Here is a 17,376-nt window from a genome sequence, read left to right as displayed (position 1 = left end):
GTAAATAAAGAGAAACAGTTTCCATTGGCGGAAGTGTCAATAACCAGAGGGCACAGATTTAAGGTGATTGGCAAAAGAACCAGCGACGACTTGAGGAAAAACCTTTCCATGCAGCGAGTGGTTAGGATTTGGAATGCGCTGCCTGAAGGATTCTACAGTAGCCTTCAATAGGGAATTGGATAAATACTTAAAGGAGAAAAAATTGCAGGAATATGGGGAAAGAGCGGGGTAGTGGGGACTGGCTGACCGGCACAGACTCAATGGGCCGAATGGCCACCTCCTGTGCTGTGCTATTCTATGACTCTATGATTGGATTAAGAGAGAGAGAAAAAATAGACAGAACGGAAAATAAGAAAAGAAAATAAAGTTTGACTTTTTAAAAATATATCTCTAACAACAGTTGACTGCATGCAGGAATGATATTGAGCACTTTGAATTGTTCCCATTCTGGGCCAAAGAGGTTGATTGCAAGGCAACAACAATTATTGCGTTGTTAAAATGGTACTTATGCTGTTAATTACCAGACTTGACTCTCTGCGGCGAGTTTAATGGGCAAATAATGTGCAAATCCAGCAAGTACAAGGAGGCTGAGGGCGAGAAACAAACTGTGGAGCGGAGTAAATCGACCAGCAAGGTGTAGAGGTTCACAGCGCCGCGTATCTCTGCATCCCCCGAACATACAGGCTGATTTGCAGGTTAATAACGGCGTGCGTGGTCAACAGACCGTGATTGTTCCAGCAGGATCTGGCCCCGTAACAATCTGTTCATCAATCCACAGGTTGTTATACGGGACTAACATCTATACAGCAACTGCTCCCCAAAGCTTCAGGACGCTGTGTGCGCCTGATACAGTGCAATAAATAGCAGAGAGGAGTAATGCTCAACGCCCTGTCTGTGGCTCCGAGTTAGAGGCCAGCATCTTCGTAGCTGCCCTCCGTACCTAAATGATGTTTAAAGAAAATCTCCGCGCAAAAAATAATATTTAATAATTAATGATGCATCTTATTGGAGAACTTTGGGATACAAATATGTTCCAGCCTTACTTTAGAATATCCCTTCAATCCAAATTGTGAATCTCTTTCTGTACATGTACTTTCTCTCTCCCTTCCCCCCATCTTTGATTTATGGTCAGTAGTTTGGGGGCGGGGATGGCTCTGTCTGTGTCACTATGCTCCCAGCTTTAACATATTTCGAATAACGTAGACTCAGCGATTCTCTCAGAATCCGACACTCCGCATGCCATCTTCTTTGTCTGGGTTTCACGGGTGTGCCACCAGTCCGATGGCCGTGAGATCAGGGCTGGAATTTGCCAGTTGCAACCATGGCAAGTTGACATCAATTCGGAATGCCGTGGCAAGGAGCCTGCCTCACAGCAGAAACCTGTGGTCAGAACTGCCAAGCAAATTGGCTGTTTATCCAGAATTCCTACAACCTCTGGACCTTCAGCTGTTCTGTGCATGTCGGGCTGAGTGTGACCGCAGTTACCCCATTTCAAAATTCCTTTTTCCGACGGAAGCGAGCTTTTATCCTCGCGAGTCAGGGCATGACAATGTTTCCATCCCATCCTCGCCTGTTGCTCAGTCCCTTATTTCCCATTGCTGAATGGGTTTCGTTTCTGTTCCCCGGCAGGATCCCACAGAACCGGACTGTTGGGAGGCCTCCACCATATCATAGATTTATTGAAATTTACAGCATGGAAGGAGGCCATTTCGTCCCATCGTATCCACGCCAGCCTACCAAGAGCTATCCAGCCTAATCCCACTTTCCAGCTCTTGGTCCGTAGCTCTGTAGGTTACGGCACTTCAAGTGCACATCCAAGTATTTTTAAATGTGGTGAGGGTTTCTGCCTCTACCACCCTTTCAGGCAGTGAGTTCCAGACCCCCACCACCCTCTGGGTGAAAACATTTCCCCTCGTATCTCCTCTAAGCCTCCACCCAATTACTTTAAATCTATGCCCCCTGGTTATTGACCCCTCTGCCAAGGGAAACAGGTCTTTCCTATCCACTCCACCCAGGCCCCTCATAATTTTATACACCTCAATCAGGTCTCCCCTCAGCCTCCTCTGTTCCAAAGAAAACAGACCCAGCATCTCCAATATTTCCTCATAGCCCAGATTCTCCAGTCCAGGCAACATTCTTTTAAATCTGCTCTGCACCCATTCCAGTGCAATCATATCTTTCCTGTAATGTGGTGACCAGAACTACTCCAGCTGCAGCCTAACCAATATTTTATACAGTTCAACCATAACCTCCTTGCTCTTGTATTCCATGCCTTGACTAATAAAGACAAGTATTCCATATGCCTTCTTAACCACCGTATCTACCTGGGCTGCTACCTTCAGGGATCTGTGGACCTGCACTCCAAGGACCCTTTGTTCCTCCACATTTTTCAGTGTCGGACCATTTAATGTGTATTCCCTTGCCTTGTTAGACCTCCCCAAATGCATTACCCCACACTTAGCCGAATTGAATTCCATTTGCCACTGTTCCACCCACCTGACCAGTACATTGCTATTTTCCTGCAATCCACAGCTTTCTTCTTCATTATCAACCACACAGCCAATTTTAGTGTCATTCTGAAAACTTCTTAATTATACCCCCCAAGATTCAAGTCAAAGTCATTGATATATACCACAAAAAGCAAGGGACCTAGCATCAAGCCCTGTGGAACCCCACTGGATACAGCCTTCCAGTTACAAAAACACCCATCAACCATTACTCTTTGCTTCCTGCCTCTGAACCAATATTGGATCCAACTTGCCACTTTGCCCTGGATCCCATGGGCTTTTACTTTTGTGACCTGTCTGCCATGTGGGACCTTATCAAAAGCCTTGCTGAAATCCATATACACTACATCAAATGCACTCACTCATCGACCATCCTGGTTGCTTCCTCAAAGTTCCATCAGGTTAGTCAGACGCGACCTTCCCTTAACAAATCCATACTGACTGTCCTTGATTAATCCATGTGTTTCCAAATGAAGATTTATCTGTCCGTCAAGATTTTTTCCAATAATTTTCTCACCACTCTGGTTAGGATGACTGGCCTGTAATTACTAGGTCTATCCCTTTCTCCTTTTTTAAACAAATGTACAACATTAGTAATCCTCCAGCACCACACCTGTAGCCAGAGAGGATTGGAAAATGAAGGTTAGAGCTATTTGCTCTTTTGCTTCTCTTAACAGCCTGGGATACATTTCATCTGGGCCTGGGGATTTATCCACTTTCAAAGCTGCAAAACCTCTTAATAATTCCTCGCTCTCTCTGTTTGTTTCATTTAATATTTCGCACTCCTCCTCCCTCATTGCAAAGTCTGCATTGTCCCTCTTTTGTGACATATCACAGTGAAAGTCAGCCTGGCATTTTGAAGCATTAATGGGTCACAGGCTTGGGTGTCAGAGGTCAGATGTGAATAAAAGGTAAACCACACCATATCCTCACCAACAATTCCATCTTCTCTCCCTGGTCATTGTCTCCAGCTAATCCACAATGTTTGCATTCCCGGTGTCCTATTCGATCCCCCCCCCCCTCCAAGCTGTGCATCACAAAGACCGCCTACTTCCCCCTCCGTAACATCGCCCGCCTCGGCCCATCTGCTGCTGAAGCTCTGCTCTCTCGGTCGGCCTCCCTCCCAGCACTCTGCCAACTTCAGCTCATCCAAAACTCTGCTGCCCGTATCCTATCCTGCACCAGACCCCATTTACCCATCACTCCTGGCCTTGCTGATCTGCACTAGTTCCCGGTCCTGAAATTTAAAATTCCCATCCTCCTGTTTAAACCCCTTTACAGCCTCTTTGACCAAGCTTTTTGTCACCCCTGCTTGGGCTTGATGCCCACTTTGTCTGATCATAGCTCTGTGAAGCACTGGGGATGTGTGTCCATGGAAACGGGATGCTTATGTGGGCCAAATTACTTCTTCCTGTTTCAACAATTCCTTATGCTCTCATTGGGAAGCCATAAGTAGGTAAGAGTTATTAAGGGAAAAGGATTGAAATGCAGGCCTGTGAGGTCGAATGGGTTGGCACCTTAACACTGTGCCACAGAGCAGTTCCCATTTGGGGATGTTTCGAGTTGACCAGGCATTTCCCAAAACAGGCAAAATTGGAAGATAAGGTTTGCAAGAAGTTCACTCAAACACTTCCTGATAGCTGCTCACAAAATGCTTTGGCTGAAGTATGGAGCCGATGCCTGGCTCTCGTATTGCTTGGAGATGTTGGCAAGTTCAGAGAGACTTTCTATAGGACCTCCTCCTCTGACAGGTACCTTCAAGCTTATTGTATAACCATCTTCATAGTCTCTGGTAAGTGCTGCTGAAACTAGCTATAAAATTTACGCATGGCTGCGGTGGGCATGTTATCTGTAGGAGCACCATCAGCACCGAGACTGACGTGGTTCAAGGAGAAGGCCCAGCACCACATTTAACAAAATCAATATTTTCTTCAGTGCAGACTTTCTCTCTCTCTCCGGCTAGTGCAAAGGTTTTCAGACTGATCCAAGGGCCCTCGCTCGGTCATCACACTTCTGGATTTATTGACGATGTTATTTCTGTTGCTAAATGCTCCTTTAAAAAATGTTTTCTGCAGTGACAGCATTGGGTAACTGGTGCTGTCTTTACAGATTAGGGCAGAGGGTCTCTGGGTATGCGTCAGTGTTTAGGGGAAGTTCTGGGGCTGTGTTGACATATTGAAGGGATCACGGCGGTTTGCCAACATATGGAATGTGTCATCATTTTGAGTGTTTGTGTAAGCGGTTCCCGAGAGTGCGTCAGTTCATATGGAGTGTGTCCTCGGGAGAGGGGGTGTCAGTATATCTGGAGGGGGTCCCCGGGAGTAGGGCTAAAGTTGTTTGTATTAATGGAAGGGACACCTTGGAATATTTCAGTTTATAAGGCGAGATTCCCTCAGAGACTGGGGGTATCTGGAGTGGCCTCTAGGTGAATGTGGTTTTTTTTTTGGGGGGGGGTGGTCCAATGAGGCTGGGGGTATCTGGAGGGGTTGCTATGAGGCTGGGGGTATCTGGAGGGGTTGCTATGAGGCTGGGAGTATCTGGAGGGGTTGCTATGAGGCTGGGGGTATCTGGAGGGGTTGCTATGAGGCTGGGGGTATCCGGAGGGGTTGCTATGAGGCTGGGGGTAACCGGAAGGGTTGCGAAGAGATTTGAGGTAACGTGTTGCTATGAGGCTGGGGGTAACTGGAGGGGTTGCTAACCTATCCAAGTCACTATGAGGCTGCAGAGTGACTTGGATAGGTTTGGTGAGTGGGCAAATGCATGGCAGATGAAGTATAATGTGGATAATCACTATCACTAGGAGGGTAGTGCTGGACAGGCTAATGGAACTCAAGGTAGACAAGTCCCCTGGTCCTGATGAAATGCATCCCTGGGTATTAAAAGAGATGGCGGAAGTTATAGCAGATGCATTCGTTATAATCTACCAAAATTCTCTGGACTCTGGGGAGGTACCAGCGGATTGGAAAGCAGCTAATGTAACGCCTCTGATTTAAAAAAGGGGGCAGGCAAAAGGCAGGTAACTATAGGCCGGTTAGTTTAACATCTGTAGTGGGGAAAATGCTTGAAGCTATCATTAAGGAAGAAATAGCGGGACATCTAGATAGGAATAGTGCAATCAAGCAGACGCAACATGGATTCATGAAGGGGAAATCATGTTTAACTAATTTACTGGAATTCTTTGAGGATATAACGAGCATGGTGGATAGAGGTGTACCGATGGATGTAGTGTATTTAGATTTCCAAAAGGCCTTCGATAAGGTGCCACACAAAAGGTTACTGCAGAAGATAAAGGTACGCGGAGTCAGAGGAAATGTATTAGCATGGATCGAGAATTGGCTGGCTAACAGAAAGCAGAGAGTCGGGATAAATGGGTCCTTTTCGGGTTGGAAATCGGTGGTTAGTGGTGTGCCACAGGGATCGGTGCTGGGACCACAACTGTTTACAATATACATTGATGACCTGGAAGAGGGGACAGAGTGTAGTGTAACAAAATTTGCAGATGACACAAAGATTAGTGGGAAAGCGGGTTGTGTAGAGGACACAGAGAGGCTGCAAAGAGATTTAGATAGGTTAAGCGAATGGGCTAAGGTTTGGCAGATGGAATACAATGTCAGAAAATGTGAGGTCATCCACCTTGGGGGAAAAAAAAAACAGTAAAAGGGAATATTATTTGAATAGGGAGAAATTACAACATGCTGCAGTGCAGAGGCACCTGGGGGTCCTTGTGCATGAATCTCAAAAGGTTAGTTTGCAGGTGCAGCAGGTAATCAGGAAGGTGAATGGAATGTTGGCCTTCATTGCGAGAGGGATGGAGTACAAAAGCAGGGAGGTCCTGCTGCAACTGTACAGGGTATTAGTGAGGCCACACCTGGAATACTGCGTGCAGTTTTGGTCACCTTACTTAAGGAAGGATATACTAGCTTTGGAGGGGGTACAGAGACGATTCACTAGACTGATACCGGAGATGAGGGGGTTACCTTATGATGATAGATTGAGTAGACTGGGTCTTTACTCGTTGGAGTTCAGAAGGATGAGGGGTGATCTTATAGAAACATTCAAAATAATGAAAGGGATAGACAAGATAGAGGCAGAGAGATTGTTTCCACTGGTTGGGGAGACTAGAACTAGGGGGCACAGCCTCAAAATACCGGCCTTAAAACCGAGTTGAGAAGGAATTTCTTCTCCCAGTGGGTTGTGAATCTGTGGAATTCTCTGCCCAAGGAAGTAGTTGAGGCTAGCTCATTGAATGTATTCAAATCACAGATAGATAGATTTTTAACTAATAAGGGAATTAAGGGTTATGGGGAGTGGGTGGGTAAGTGGAGCTGAGTCCACGGCCAGATCAGCCATGATCTTTTTGAATGACGGAGCAGGCTCGAGGGGCTAGCTGGCCTACTCTTGTTCCTAATTCTTATGTTCTTATAAATGTGAGGTTATCCACTTTGGTGGTAAAAACAGAGAGACAGACTATTATCTGAGTGGTGACAGATTAGGAAAAGGGGAGGTGCAACGAGACCTGGGTGTCATGGTACATCAGTCATTGAAGGTTGGCATGCAGGTACAGCAGGCGGTTAAGAAAGCAAATGGCATGTTGGCCTTCATAGCGAGGGGATTTGAGTACAGGGGCAGGGAGGTGTTACTACAGTTGTACAGGGCCTTGGTGAGGCCACACCTGGAGTATTGTGTACAGTTTTGGTCTTCTAACTTGAGGAAGGACATTCTTGCTATTGAGGGAGTGCAGCGAAGGTTCACCAGACTGATTCCCGGGATGGCGGGACTGACATATCAAGAAAGACTGGATCAACTGGGCTTGTATTCACTGGAGTTCAGAAAAATGAGAGGGGATCTCATAGAAACGTTTAAAATTCTGACAGGTTTAGAAGTCCAGAACCAGGGGTCACAGTCTAAGGATAAGGGGTAAGCCATTTCGGACCGAGATGAAGAGAAACTTCTTCACCCAGAGAGTGGTGAACCTGTGGAATTCTCTAACACAGAAAGTTGTTGAGGCCAATTCACTAAATATATTCAAAAAGGAGTTAGATGTCGTCCTTACTACTAGGGGGATCAAGGGGTATGGCGAGAAAGCAGGAATGGGGTACTGAAGTTGCATGTTCAGCCATGAATTCATTGAATGGCGGTGCAGGCTCGAAGGGCCGAATGGCCTACTCCTGCACCTATTTTCTATGTTTCTATGTTGCTATGAGGCAGGGGGTAACCGGAGGGGTTGCTATGAGGCTGGGGGTAACCGGAGGGATCTCCCACACAAAATCTGAAAACCATCGCTGTCACCTGTCGGCAGCGTCAGTGATTGACTGATAGAAAACAGTAAAGGGATGGAGGGAAACCTCTTGGGAGCAGCTGACTTCCTGGATAGATTGTCTCGGATAGTGGTCCTCAATAAGTGTTTAATCACAACCTTCGTTCTTTGCATGTCTGCTGTAGAAGGAACCTTTCTGTGTCGTCTAATGCTCAGTGGAACTTGGGCAAAAAACCCAACAGGAAATGTGTGTCAGCAAAAAGAAGTCGCCGTGTGGTGAAGGGAAGCCCCTGCGAGGCCAAACCAGCACATCCGCTTCGCACACAGTCTGTCAATGTTCACATTGTACAGGAGAACGTTACAGGACTGAGTTAGCAATACTTACTGAGGTCAGGAAGCCCATTGTCAACAAATTCCAAATCCAGCCCAGAAGCCACCCTGACATTTAAAGTCAAGCTTGGGTAATCGTCCTCTGGTGTGTTTGCTTACACTCCGTTTGCAGGAAGCGACAATTGTGCGTGTTTATGCCGAACTTCTGCACAATTCGGCATCTGAGTTAGCCTTGAACTGTCAGCCCTGGCTCAGTGAGTAGCACTCTCACCTCTGTCAGAAGGTCACGGGTATACGTCACACGCCAGAGACCTGAGCACAAAAATCTAAGCTGACATTCCAGTGCAGTCCTGAGGGATTGCCGCAATGTCGGAGGGGCAGTCCTGAGGGATTGCCGCAATGTCGGAGGGGCAGTCCTGAGGGATTGCCGCAATGTCGGAGGGGCAGTCCTGAGGGATTGCCGCAATGTCGGAGGGGCAGTCCTGAGGGAGCGCCGCACTGTCGGAGGGTCAGTACTGAGGGAGCGCTGCACTGTCGGAGGTGCCATCTTTCTGATAAGACATTAAACCAAGGCCCCATCTGCTCTCTCAGGTGGACTTAAAAGATCCCATGGCACTATTTTAAGAAAAGCAGGGCAGTTCTCTCTGGTGTCCTGGCCAATATTTATCCCTCAATCAACATCGCTATAAAGCAGAATATCTGATCATTATCTCATTGCTGTTTGTGGGAGCTTGCTGTGCTCAAATTGGTTGCCGTGTTTCCTATATTACAACAGTGATTATACTTCATTGGCTGTGAATCGCTTTGGGATATCCTGAGGTCATGAAAGGCGCTATAGAAATGTAAGTTCCTTCTACTTTCTATTGGTGGGGATGGGAGGTTGGCCGGGTTGAGTTATGGTTGTTTTCATGTGTTGCCACCTCTGTCATACAGCAGTCTGCCGCTTGCTGTTCAGGGGGTGTTGGTGAGCGGAGACTCGTTGAGTGGGCTTCCGGGAGGTGGGCCTGACTCTGGACGCTGTGCATTGTGTGCTCTGACGTGCTGTAGGTCCCACATGAGCTGGGAGTGCTGGCGCTGCATTGGAGTAGGGTGGATATACCTTCTCGCTGCTGGCAGTGAGAGGTGCAGCAGTCCGAGCATCTCAGCACGTCGTTTCCCCTCCCACCCCCGGCCACGTTGTTCCCCCCACCCCCGGCACGTCTCCACAACCCCCCCCCCCGGCACGCCTCTTTTCCCCCCCGCCCCCCAGCACCGTCCCCAGGCAAACACACGGGTGGCTCTGAGGGGATACGATAGTGCGGCGGTGATGTTACTGGACTTGTAATGCAGACAGCCTGAGTTCAAATCTTGCTGTAAGTGTGCGAGACCCTGAAAAAAATGTTTTGTGATTTCAGGAGGGGGAGAGTAAGGCGGGTAAGTTTTGCCCCCGGCCTGATCATTGGTTTGTGTTTTGCAGACCAGTTTTAAATGTCCAGCCGATTGACCTGTCCTTCAGCGATGAGCCACACGAGGGGGTGCCAGGCAACAGAATCGAGATCAGCATGGACGTGGTGCGCATGCAGGACATGGAGCCTCTTGACCCAATCTGGGTGAGTACCGGCCCCGCTCGCTCGGGCTGCTCGCTCGGGCTGCTTACCGCACACTCCCCATCTGCTGGCATTCGCCCTTCTGCGCTTTCTGATTTTTGACATAATAAATGATTTAAACAGAATAGTGTATGTGTGTTAAAATAACTAGTACAGGTGTGACGCTGTTCCTAGAGTACAGCTGGTGATCTCTCTCTCCCCCTCGCTCTCTTTCTCTCATTTTCTCCCCCCCCCATCTCTCTCTCTCTCTCCCACTCTCTCTCTCTCTCACACATCTCTTTCCTGCCCCCCTCCCCTCCCCAAGCCAGTTGCACTGGTTTTACAAGCTTCATATAGTGACCTGGGGGAGTGGGCAGTGAGTGGGGGAGGGGGTGCACGCATGCGGAGGGTCTTGGGCTATCTGTTTAGTGTGGGGGGGGGGGGTCAGTGAGTGATCTGGGGAAGGGTCAGTGAGCGGGTTGGGGAGGGGTCTGGGGGAAGTGGGCAGTCATGGTCTGTCTGTAGTCATTGCTCTGTGTGGTGGGGATACTGAAGGGACAATCCTTATCCAGTTGAGTTTGATACTATTGTGCTGCAGCTGATGTAAATCCTGTTGGTGATGCAGGAGGTCTGACTGGAGTCTCGGGTCTGCGAGTGCAGTTGTGGGTCCGGTACAGAGCTGGGTAAATGGGCAGGTGCTCAAGACATTGCTTGTCCTGCTTGCTGGGCAGGATCAGGAACATTAACACAGCCCATTCTAGAACCAGATGTGTATCTCACATGTACCCAACATACACACTCCTCACAGACAGACGGACCATCCGTGAAGCCATGCAATGGTTTATCAATTGTGCCTGAACCAGAGCTGTGTGGGTATTCTCATCTACTTTCCTCAGTGTTGGAACCTTTCTGCGCAGTTGTAGCTACATTGAGCAATGCAAGGTTAGGACCAACATTTAGACCTGTCTATCGCCTACTGTTCAGGGCAGAGGCTCCACTCATTGCACATGGGAGAGTTTGAGCATTTTGTTGGGGAGCTTGGAGACACTGGAGCACAGCTATCATTGCAGCTGATCGCTTGTTTCAAAGACACTTGTGTTCAGGGATCTTTTTTCACTCTCGGGATCTGATCATCTGAGCAGGTGGAGTGGGACTAACTGGATTGCTCTTTCAAAGAGCCGACACAGGCACGAAGGGCTGGACGGCCTCCTTCTGTGCTGCATCACACTATGATTGTGGCAAGGCCTCAGTTATTGTCCTGAGGCAGTGTCGAGCTACCTTCCTGACTAGCGATTCCTTGTTGCCGAGCCTGTTCACGGAGCGTTTAAAGTTCACCATGTCTTGTGGGACAGGACCAGCGTATGGGCTCACTTCTCTGAAGGACATTAGTGAACCAGCTGGGTTTTGACAAGCGCATAGCTTTATGGACATTTTGCCTGCCGTCAGTCACAGATTACACCGGATATACGGCACAGAAATAGGCCACTCGGCCCAACCAGTCCATGCTGGCATTTAAGCTCCACTCGAGTCTCCTCCCGTCTTTCATCATCTAAATCTATCAGCATAACCCTCTGTTCCCTTCTCCCTCATGCACTTGTCTAGCCTCCCCTTAAATGCATCCATACTATTCGCGTCAACCACCCCCTGTGGTAGCGAGTTCCACATTCTCACCACTCTGGGTAAACCTTTTGGGTAAGATTACTCACTTTAATAAAGATTAAATCAGGGCCTTTACTGACAGCTGCTTAATGTCTGACAGTGCCTGCTGTGGCTCTGTGGGTAGCACTCTCGCTTCGGAGTCAGAAGGTTGTGTTTTCAAGTCCCACTCCAGAGACTTGAGCACTTAAATCTCGGCTGACACTCCAGTGCAGTACTGAGGGAGTGCTGCACTGTCGGAGGTGCCGTCTTTCGGATGAGACATTAAACCGAGGCCCTGACTGCTCTCTCAGGTGGATGTAAAATATCCCATGGACACTATTCCAAAGAAGAGCAGGTGAGTTCTCCCCAGTGTCCTGGGGCCAATATTTATCCCTCAACCAACATCATTAAAACAGACTATCTGGTCATTATCACATTGCTGTTTATGGGAGCTTGCTGTGCGCAAATTGGCTGCCGCGTTTCTCACATTACAATAGTGACTACGCTCCAAAAGTACTTCATTGGCTGTGAAACACTTTGAGACGTCCACTGGTCTTAAAAAGGCGCTATATAAATCTAAGTCTTTGTTTTCTTTTTCTCCCTGTTCTCTCTACTCTACTCCCCTCCCCCCTCTCTTTCCCCCCACTCCCCCCCGGCTCTCTCTTCCCCCCCCCCCCCCCCCTCTCCTGTGGTGGTGTGAAGCTTCCGTGGTGCCAACTAAAGGGATTAAAGTTCCTCGCCCCTCACATTCCACACTGCCTGTTTCTGGCAGTTGCTGACTATTTCCCCACTTCAATCGGAGGTGATCCTGCTGCGATTGTCCCTAGAATCACAGATACAGCACAGGAGGAGGCCATTCGGCCCATCGAGTCTGGGCCTGCTCTTTCGAAGATCAATCCAGTTAGTCCCACTCCCCCCACTCTTTCCCCGTAGGCCACACTCCAGATTGGACCTTGACCGGAATGGATCCGATGTAGGTGTGTGTGTGAGAGATGGAGCATTTAGACCAAGTGTGACACTGGTGCAAACGGAAGCCATGTCCCATGCAGCCTGTTTGTGGAGCCAGCAGCTGGCCTTGCCCCCAGGGGCACAGGACTGTCTGGTGGAAATGGTCTCGTTCGGCTGCACTTCGGATTCTGTCCCTGGCCCCTCACCAGGTTCAAACTCCACATGCAGCACTGGTGCTGCTGATCGAACACTCCGCCTGTTGTGTGGACGCAGAGAGGCTTCTCATGGGCCGGGCACTCGGTGTGGACCTCGGGCAGTGTAATTACTGCCAGTGTTACACACACAGTCCCCCTCCGCTCCACAAAATGGGGGTCTAACCGCAGGGGAGCAGCTGTGCCAACGTTACGGGGACCCTGCTCCAGCTGATTTAACCGGAGTTCGCTTGGGTTCACGTGTCGTGCCTGCTCAGACTGAGTGAGGCCTACAGGATTCCCAAGCTCCCCTCTCCAGGTCCAGGAAGGGCCCAGTCCCTGTGCGCACAGCTGTTGCTGATTGAACGCAGGTTTGAGAAGTGCCACTTATATTTCACTAATAAGGCTTCATTTTTCTGATGGTTCATTTTTTCATTGCATGTTTATTAAAGATTACATATCATAATCCAGATGGCAAGTCTCAAATATCAGCCAGCTGGGGGTGAATTACAAGACTACAACCTCAAGGGATGCAAATTATTAACTGTTTGAAAGGTTTATAAATATCATATCAACCCTGAGATTAGATTACAGCCTTGATACTTTGGGGATTTTTTTCCTTACTCTCTCTGCCAATTTTCTCCCCACCCTCCTGCTCTCCTCAATGTGGAGGTTCCCTGCCCACGTCTCTCCTCAAGGTGGTTACCTCATTCCCTTGCTCCGACTCTCCAAGCACCTGTACCCCACCATTCCCTCGCTCCGGGTACCTGTATCCCTCCATTCCCTCGCTCCGACTCTCTGAGCACCTGTACCCCTCCATTACCTCGCTCCGACTCTCCGAGCACCTGTATCCCTCCATTACCTCGCTCCGACTCTCTAAGCACCTGTACCCCTCCATTACCTCGCTCTGAGCACCTATACCCCTCCATTACCTCGCTCCGACTCTCTGAGCACCTGTACCCCTCCATTACCTCACTGCAACTCTCTGAGCACCTGTACCCCTCCATGCCGTCGCTCCGAGCAGTGGAACTGAGAGTCCCTGTTCAGGACGATTGGGTGGGTTATGTACTGAGCGGCCGATCTGCTACCTCCCGTTTTGTGCCCCCACCGACATTGAACTTTGCTCCCAAGCCTCCAGCCCAACTATTGGCTAGTTGCAGGGTAAGAAAGGGATGAACTGATGCAGATATGCACTACAGTCCTGGTCTGGAGCCAATGAGCAGCTGGGCGGAGTGCAGGAAAGTGGTACCGCCTTCAGCCCGAAGGTGGGATAGTGATGAGTGATGTGTTGCCTCTGTCTGTTTTGCTGCATGGTAGAGTTTGAGGGCAACAAAGTCTTCTCATTATTACTGGAGCTGCAATCGAGAGTGTGTAGGAGATTTGTTCAAGACTGGATTCCCTGGTTGATGGCCTGTTTAAAGTGTGAGATCTGTATAGTGAGGCAAGGCGAGTTCTCAGCCTCTCCTGCACAGTGAATTGCCCATTCTATTGGGCCTTCAATGAAAGCAAACTATGGTGCCTGTTTGGAATTGTGAGACCCTGCCTGGGGGATCGGGGAGATGAGACTTTGATTCCAGCTCTGTTGAGGTCCGAGATGTGAGAGGAGGGTGGGTTTGCGCAAGGGCTCCCCAGTGCCCCCACAAAGTTCCCATGGTGTTGCATATGGGGAACTGAGATCAAGTGTAGACTTCAAATGAAGTGTGAAGGGAGAGCGGCTATAATTGGACCAGGGTGCGCAGAAATAATCACTTACCATTTGGAAGTCACACATTCCGTCCTTAATCCCATTATAAATTCCTGTCCACAGTTGGAATGGAGCCGCCCATTAACACGCTGTAATGACAGGGGTGGCCTGCAGCGCTTCCACTGGCAGAATGGTGCAATTACAGTGTGACACCTCTACATATCCAGCTGCCATTCTAAATGTGGATGTAGGAATTTCTCAGAAAAGTTGATCGGAAGTGCATGCAGATGAAAGAATTTTAATGTTTTTTAAGATAGCTAGAAAGCAGGTATCTGTACAAGAGCAGGCATTGAGAGACGGGGAAAGGAAACTGGCTGTTACAAACAGGAGTAGGCTATTCGAGCCTGTTCCGCCATTCAATGAGATCATGACTGATCTGCGATCTAACTCCAGCTACCTGTCTTTGGTTCATATCCCTTAATACCTTTGGTAAAAGCTATCCATCTCCGATTAAAGCCTATCCTGCCAATGGATTTGCAGGAACGTGTGGAGGTAACGATGGTGGTATTTCTCCAGTGCTTTGAGGTGCCTGCTGTACATAGTCCATGTCTCTGAGCCATATAGAAAGGCGGGTATCACCACTGCTCTGTAGACCATGATCTTGGTGCCGGGTTTGAGGTTCTGGTCTTCAAACGCTTTCTTCCTCAGGCGACCGAAGGCTGCACTGGCGCACTGAAGATAGTGTTGGACCTCGTTATCGATGTCTGCCCTTGTTGACAGTAGGCTCCCCAGGTATGGAAAATGGTCCACTTTGTCCAAGGCCTTGTCGTGGATTTTGATGACCGGGCGGGCTGTGCTGTGTGGCGGGGCAGGTTGGTGGAGGACCTTCATCTTACGGATGTTTAGTGTAAGGCCTATGCTCTTGTACGCCTCGGTGAAGGCATACAAATGTTTCCTAACTTCACTACTGAAAGGTCTAGCTCTAATTTTGAGACAATGCCTCCGTAGTCCCAGATTCCACGAGCACTTGGCCCCTCGAGCCTGCTCTGCCATTCAATAAGATCATGGCTGATCTGATCATGGACTCAGCTCCACTTCCCTGCCCGCTCCCCATAACCCTTTACTCCCTTATCGCTCAAAAATCTGTCCATCTCCACCTTAAATATATTCAATGACCCAGCCTCCACAGCTCTCTGGGGCAGAGAATTCCACAGATTTACAACCCTCAGAGAAGACATTCCTCCTCATCTCAGTTTTAAATGGGCGGCCCCTTATTCTGAGAGTATGTCCACTATGAATGACATTCCCTCAGTTCTGGCCTTGTGGATTTTTAATTAATGTTTTAAAACTGCCCTGGGGACTGCAGCAGATTTTGCTGAATATGGAATGGTGAGTTGTCAATCTCGGACACGCTTCACACGCTTCACAAGAGCCATGCATCACTAACAGTCGCACATGCCATTCATGCAATTAAGATTTCAATAAGTATTGAAGGAAAATCGTGTTGTAATAGTGATTTGAATTAATAACTGGAACAAATAATCTCAAAATACAAGGTTCTCTGCTGCTGTGCATAGCTGCTTAGTGTAGTTTGGCTTTTTCAGGTTCTGACTCCATTGTGTCAGCCGTGGCTCAGTGGGTAGTACTCTCGCCTCGGAGTCAAAAGGTTGTGGGTTCAAGTCTCATTCCAGAGACTTGAGCACATAAATTTAGGCTGACACTCAGTGCAGTACTGAGGGAGCCCTGCATTGTCGGAGGGGCAGTACTGAGGGAGCCCTGCATTGTCGGAGGAGCAGTACTGAGGGAGCCCTGCATTGTCGGAGGGGCAGTACTGAGGGAGCGCAGTACTGAGGGAGCCCTGCACTGTCGGAGGGGCAGTACTGAGGGAGCGCAGTACTGAGGGAGCCCTGCACTGTCGGAGGGGCAGTACTGAGGGAGCGCTGCACTGTCGGAGGGGCAGTACTGAGGGAGCGCTGCACTGTCGGAGGGACAGTACGAGGCAGTGCCGCACTGTCGGAGGGACAGTACGAGGGAGCGCTGCACTGTCGGAGGGGCAGTACTGAGGGAGTGCTGCACTGTCGGAGGGTTCATCATTCGGATGAGACGTTAAACCGAGTCCCCGTCTGCTCTCTCAGGTGGATGTAAAAGATCCCAGGGCACTATTTTGAAGAAGAGCAGGGGAGTTCTCCCCAGTGTCCTGGCCAATATTTATCTCTCAATCAACATCATTTGGTCATTATCACATTTCTGTTTGTGGGAGCTTGCTGTGCGCAAATTGGTTGCCACGTTTCCCACATTACAACCGTGACTGCACTTCAAAGAAAGTACTGCATTGGCTGTAAATCGTTTTGAGCTGTCCGGTGGTCATGAAAAGCGCTGTAGAAATACAAGTCTTTCTTTTCTTTTGTCTTTTTGTTAAATGTTTTTCTCTCCCACCCACACCCTGGGTTTTTCTGAAGGATGAGTCTGTGGGTGACCAATTTGCACTGCATTACAGAGCTATTTGTCCAGTTTTCGTTTCTTCTCCCGTCCTTTGGCGACATGCCAGAGCTCTGCGTGTTGCCCCAGGGCAGTGCCAGGACTGAGGCGGATAGCTCAATGGTGCAGAGCAGTGTGGAGGTAAAATCCTGTCCTGTGGCACCTGAGCATGTCTCCTTTGTTACCCAGTGTCTGTCCATTGTCACCATCCATTCTCCTCTAGCTGTGAGGAAAGAATGGATAGGCTGGGGTTGCTTTCTTTGGAGCAGAAGAGGCTGATGGCAGACTTGATTCAGGTGTCTAAAATTGAGAAAAAAGAAAGACTTGCATTTCTATAGCGCCTTTCACGACCACCAGATGTCCCAAAGCAATGAAGTACCTTTTGGAGTGTAGTCACTGTTGTAATGTGGGAAACATGGCAGCCAATTTGCACACAGCAAGCTCCCACAAACAGCAATGTGATAATGACCAGATAATCTGTTTGTGATGTTGATGGAGGAATAAATATTGGCCAGGACACCGGGGATAACTCCCCTGCTCTTCTACATAGTACCTATTCCCCTTATAGACCGATTTCCCTTAACAGAGAGGTCAATAACCAGGGTGCATAGATTTTAAAGTAATTGGTAGAGGGATTAGAGGGGAGTTGAGGAGAACCTTTTTCACGCAGAGGGTTGTGGGGGTCTGGAACTCACTGCCTGAAAGGGTGGTAGAGGCAGAAACCCTCGCCACATTTTAAAAAGTACTTGGATGTGCACTTGAAGTGCCGTAACCTACA

General features: G+C 48.8%; 1 protein-coding gene across 2 annotated transcripts in view; it reads left to right on the top strand.

The window, feature by feature from the left end:
• tp63 (tumor protein p63) overlaps positions 1-17,376 on the top strand; it is a 384,611-nt gene that overhangs the window by 218,015 nt on the left and 149,220 nt on the right. For both annotated transcript variants that reach the window (XM_070883827.1, XM_070883826.1), the window contains exon 4: positions 9,551-9,683. In XM_070883827.1, the coding sequence (XP_070739928.1) occupies positions 9,551-9,683 (133 nt within the window). The remainder of the gene's footprint in view (positions 1-9,550; positions 9,684-17,376) is intronic.

This window comes from Pristiophorus japonicus, chromosome 6 (genome assembly GCF_044704955.1).
Source record: "Pristiophorus japonicus isolate sPriJap1 chromosome 6, sPriJap1.hap1, whole genome shotgun sequence".
NCBI lineage: Eukaryota > Metazoa > Chordata > Chondrichthyes > Pristiophoridae > Pristiophorus > Pristiophorus japonicus.
Note: the sequence above shows the minus strand (reverse complement) of the source record. Positions and strands in the feature narration are given on the sequence as shown.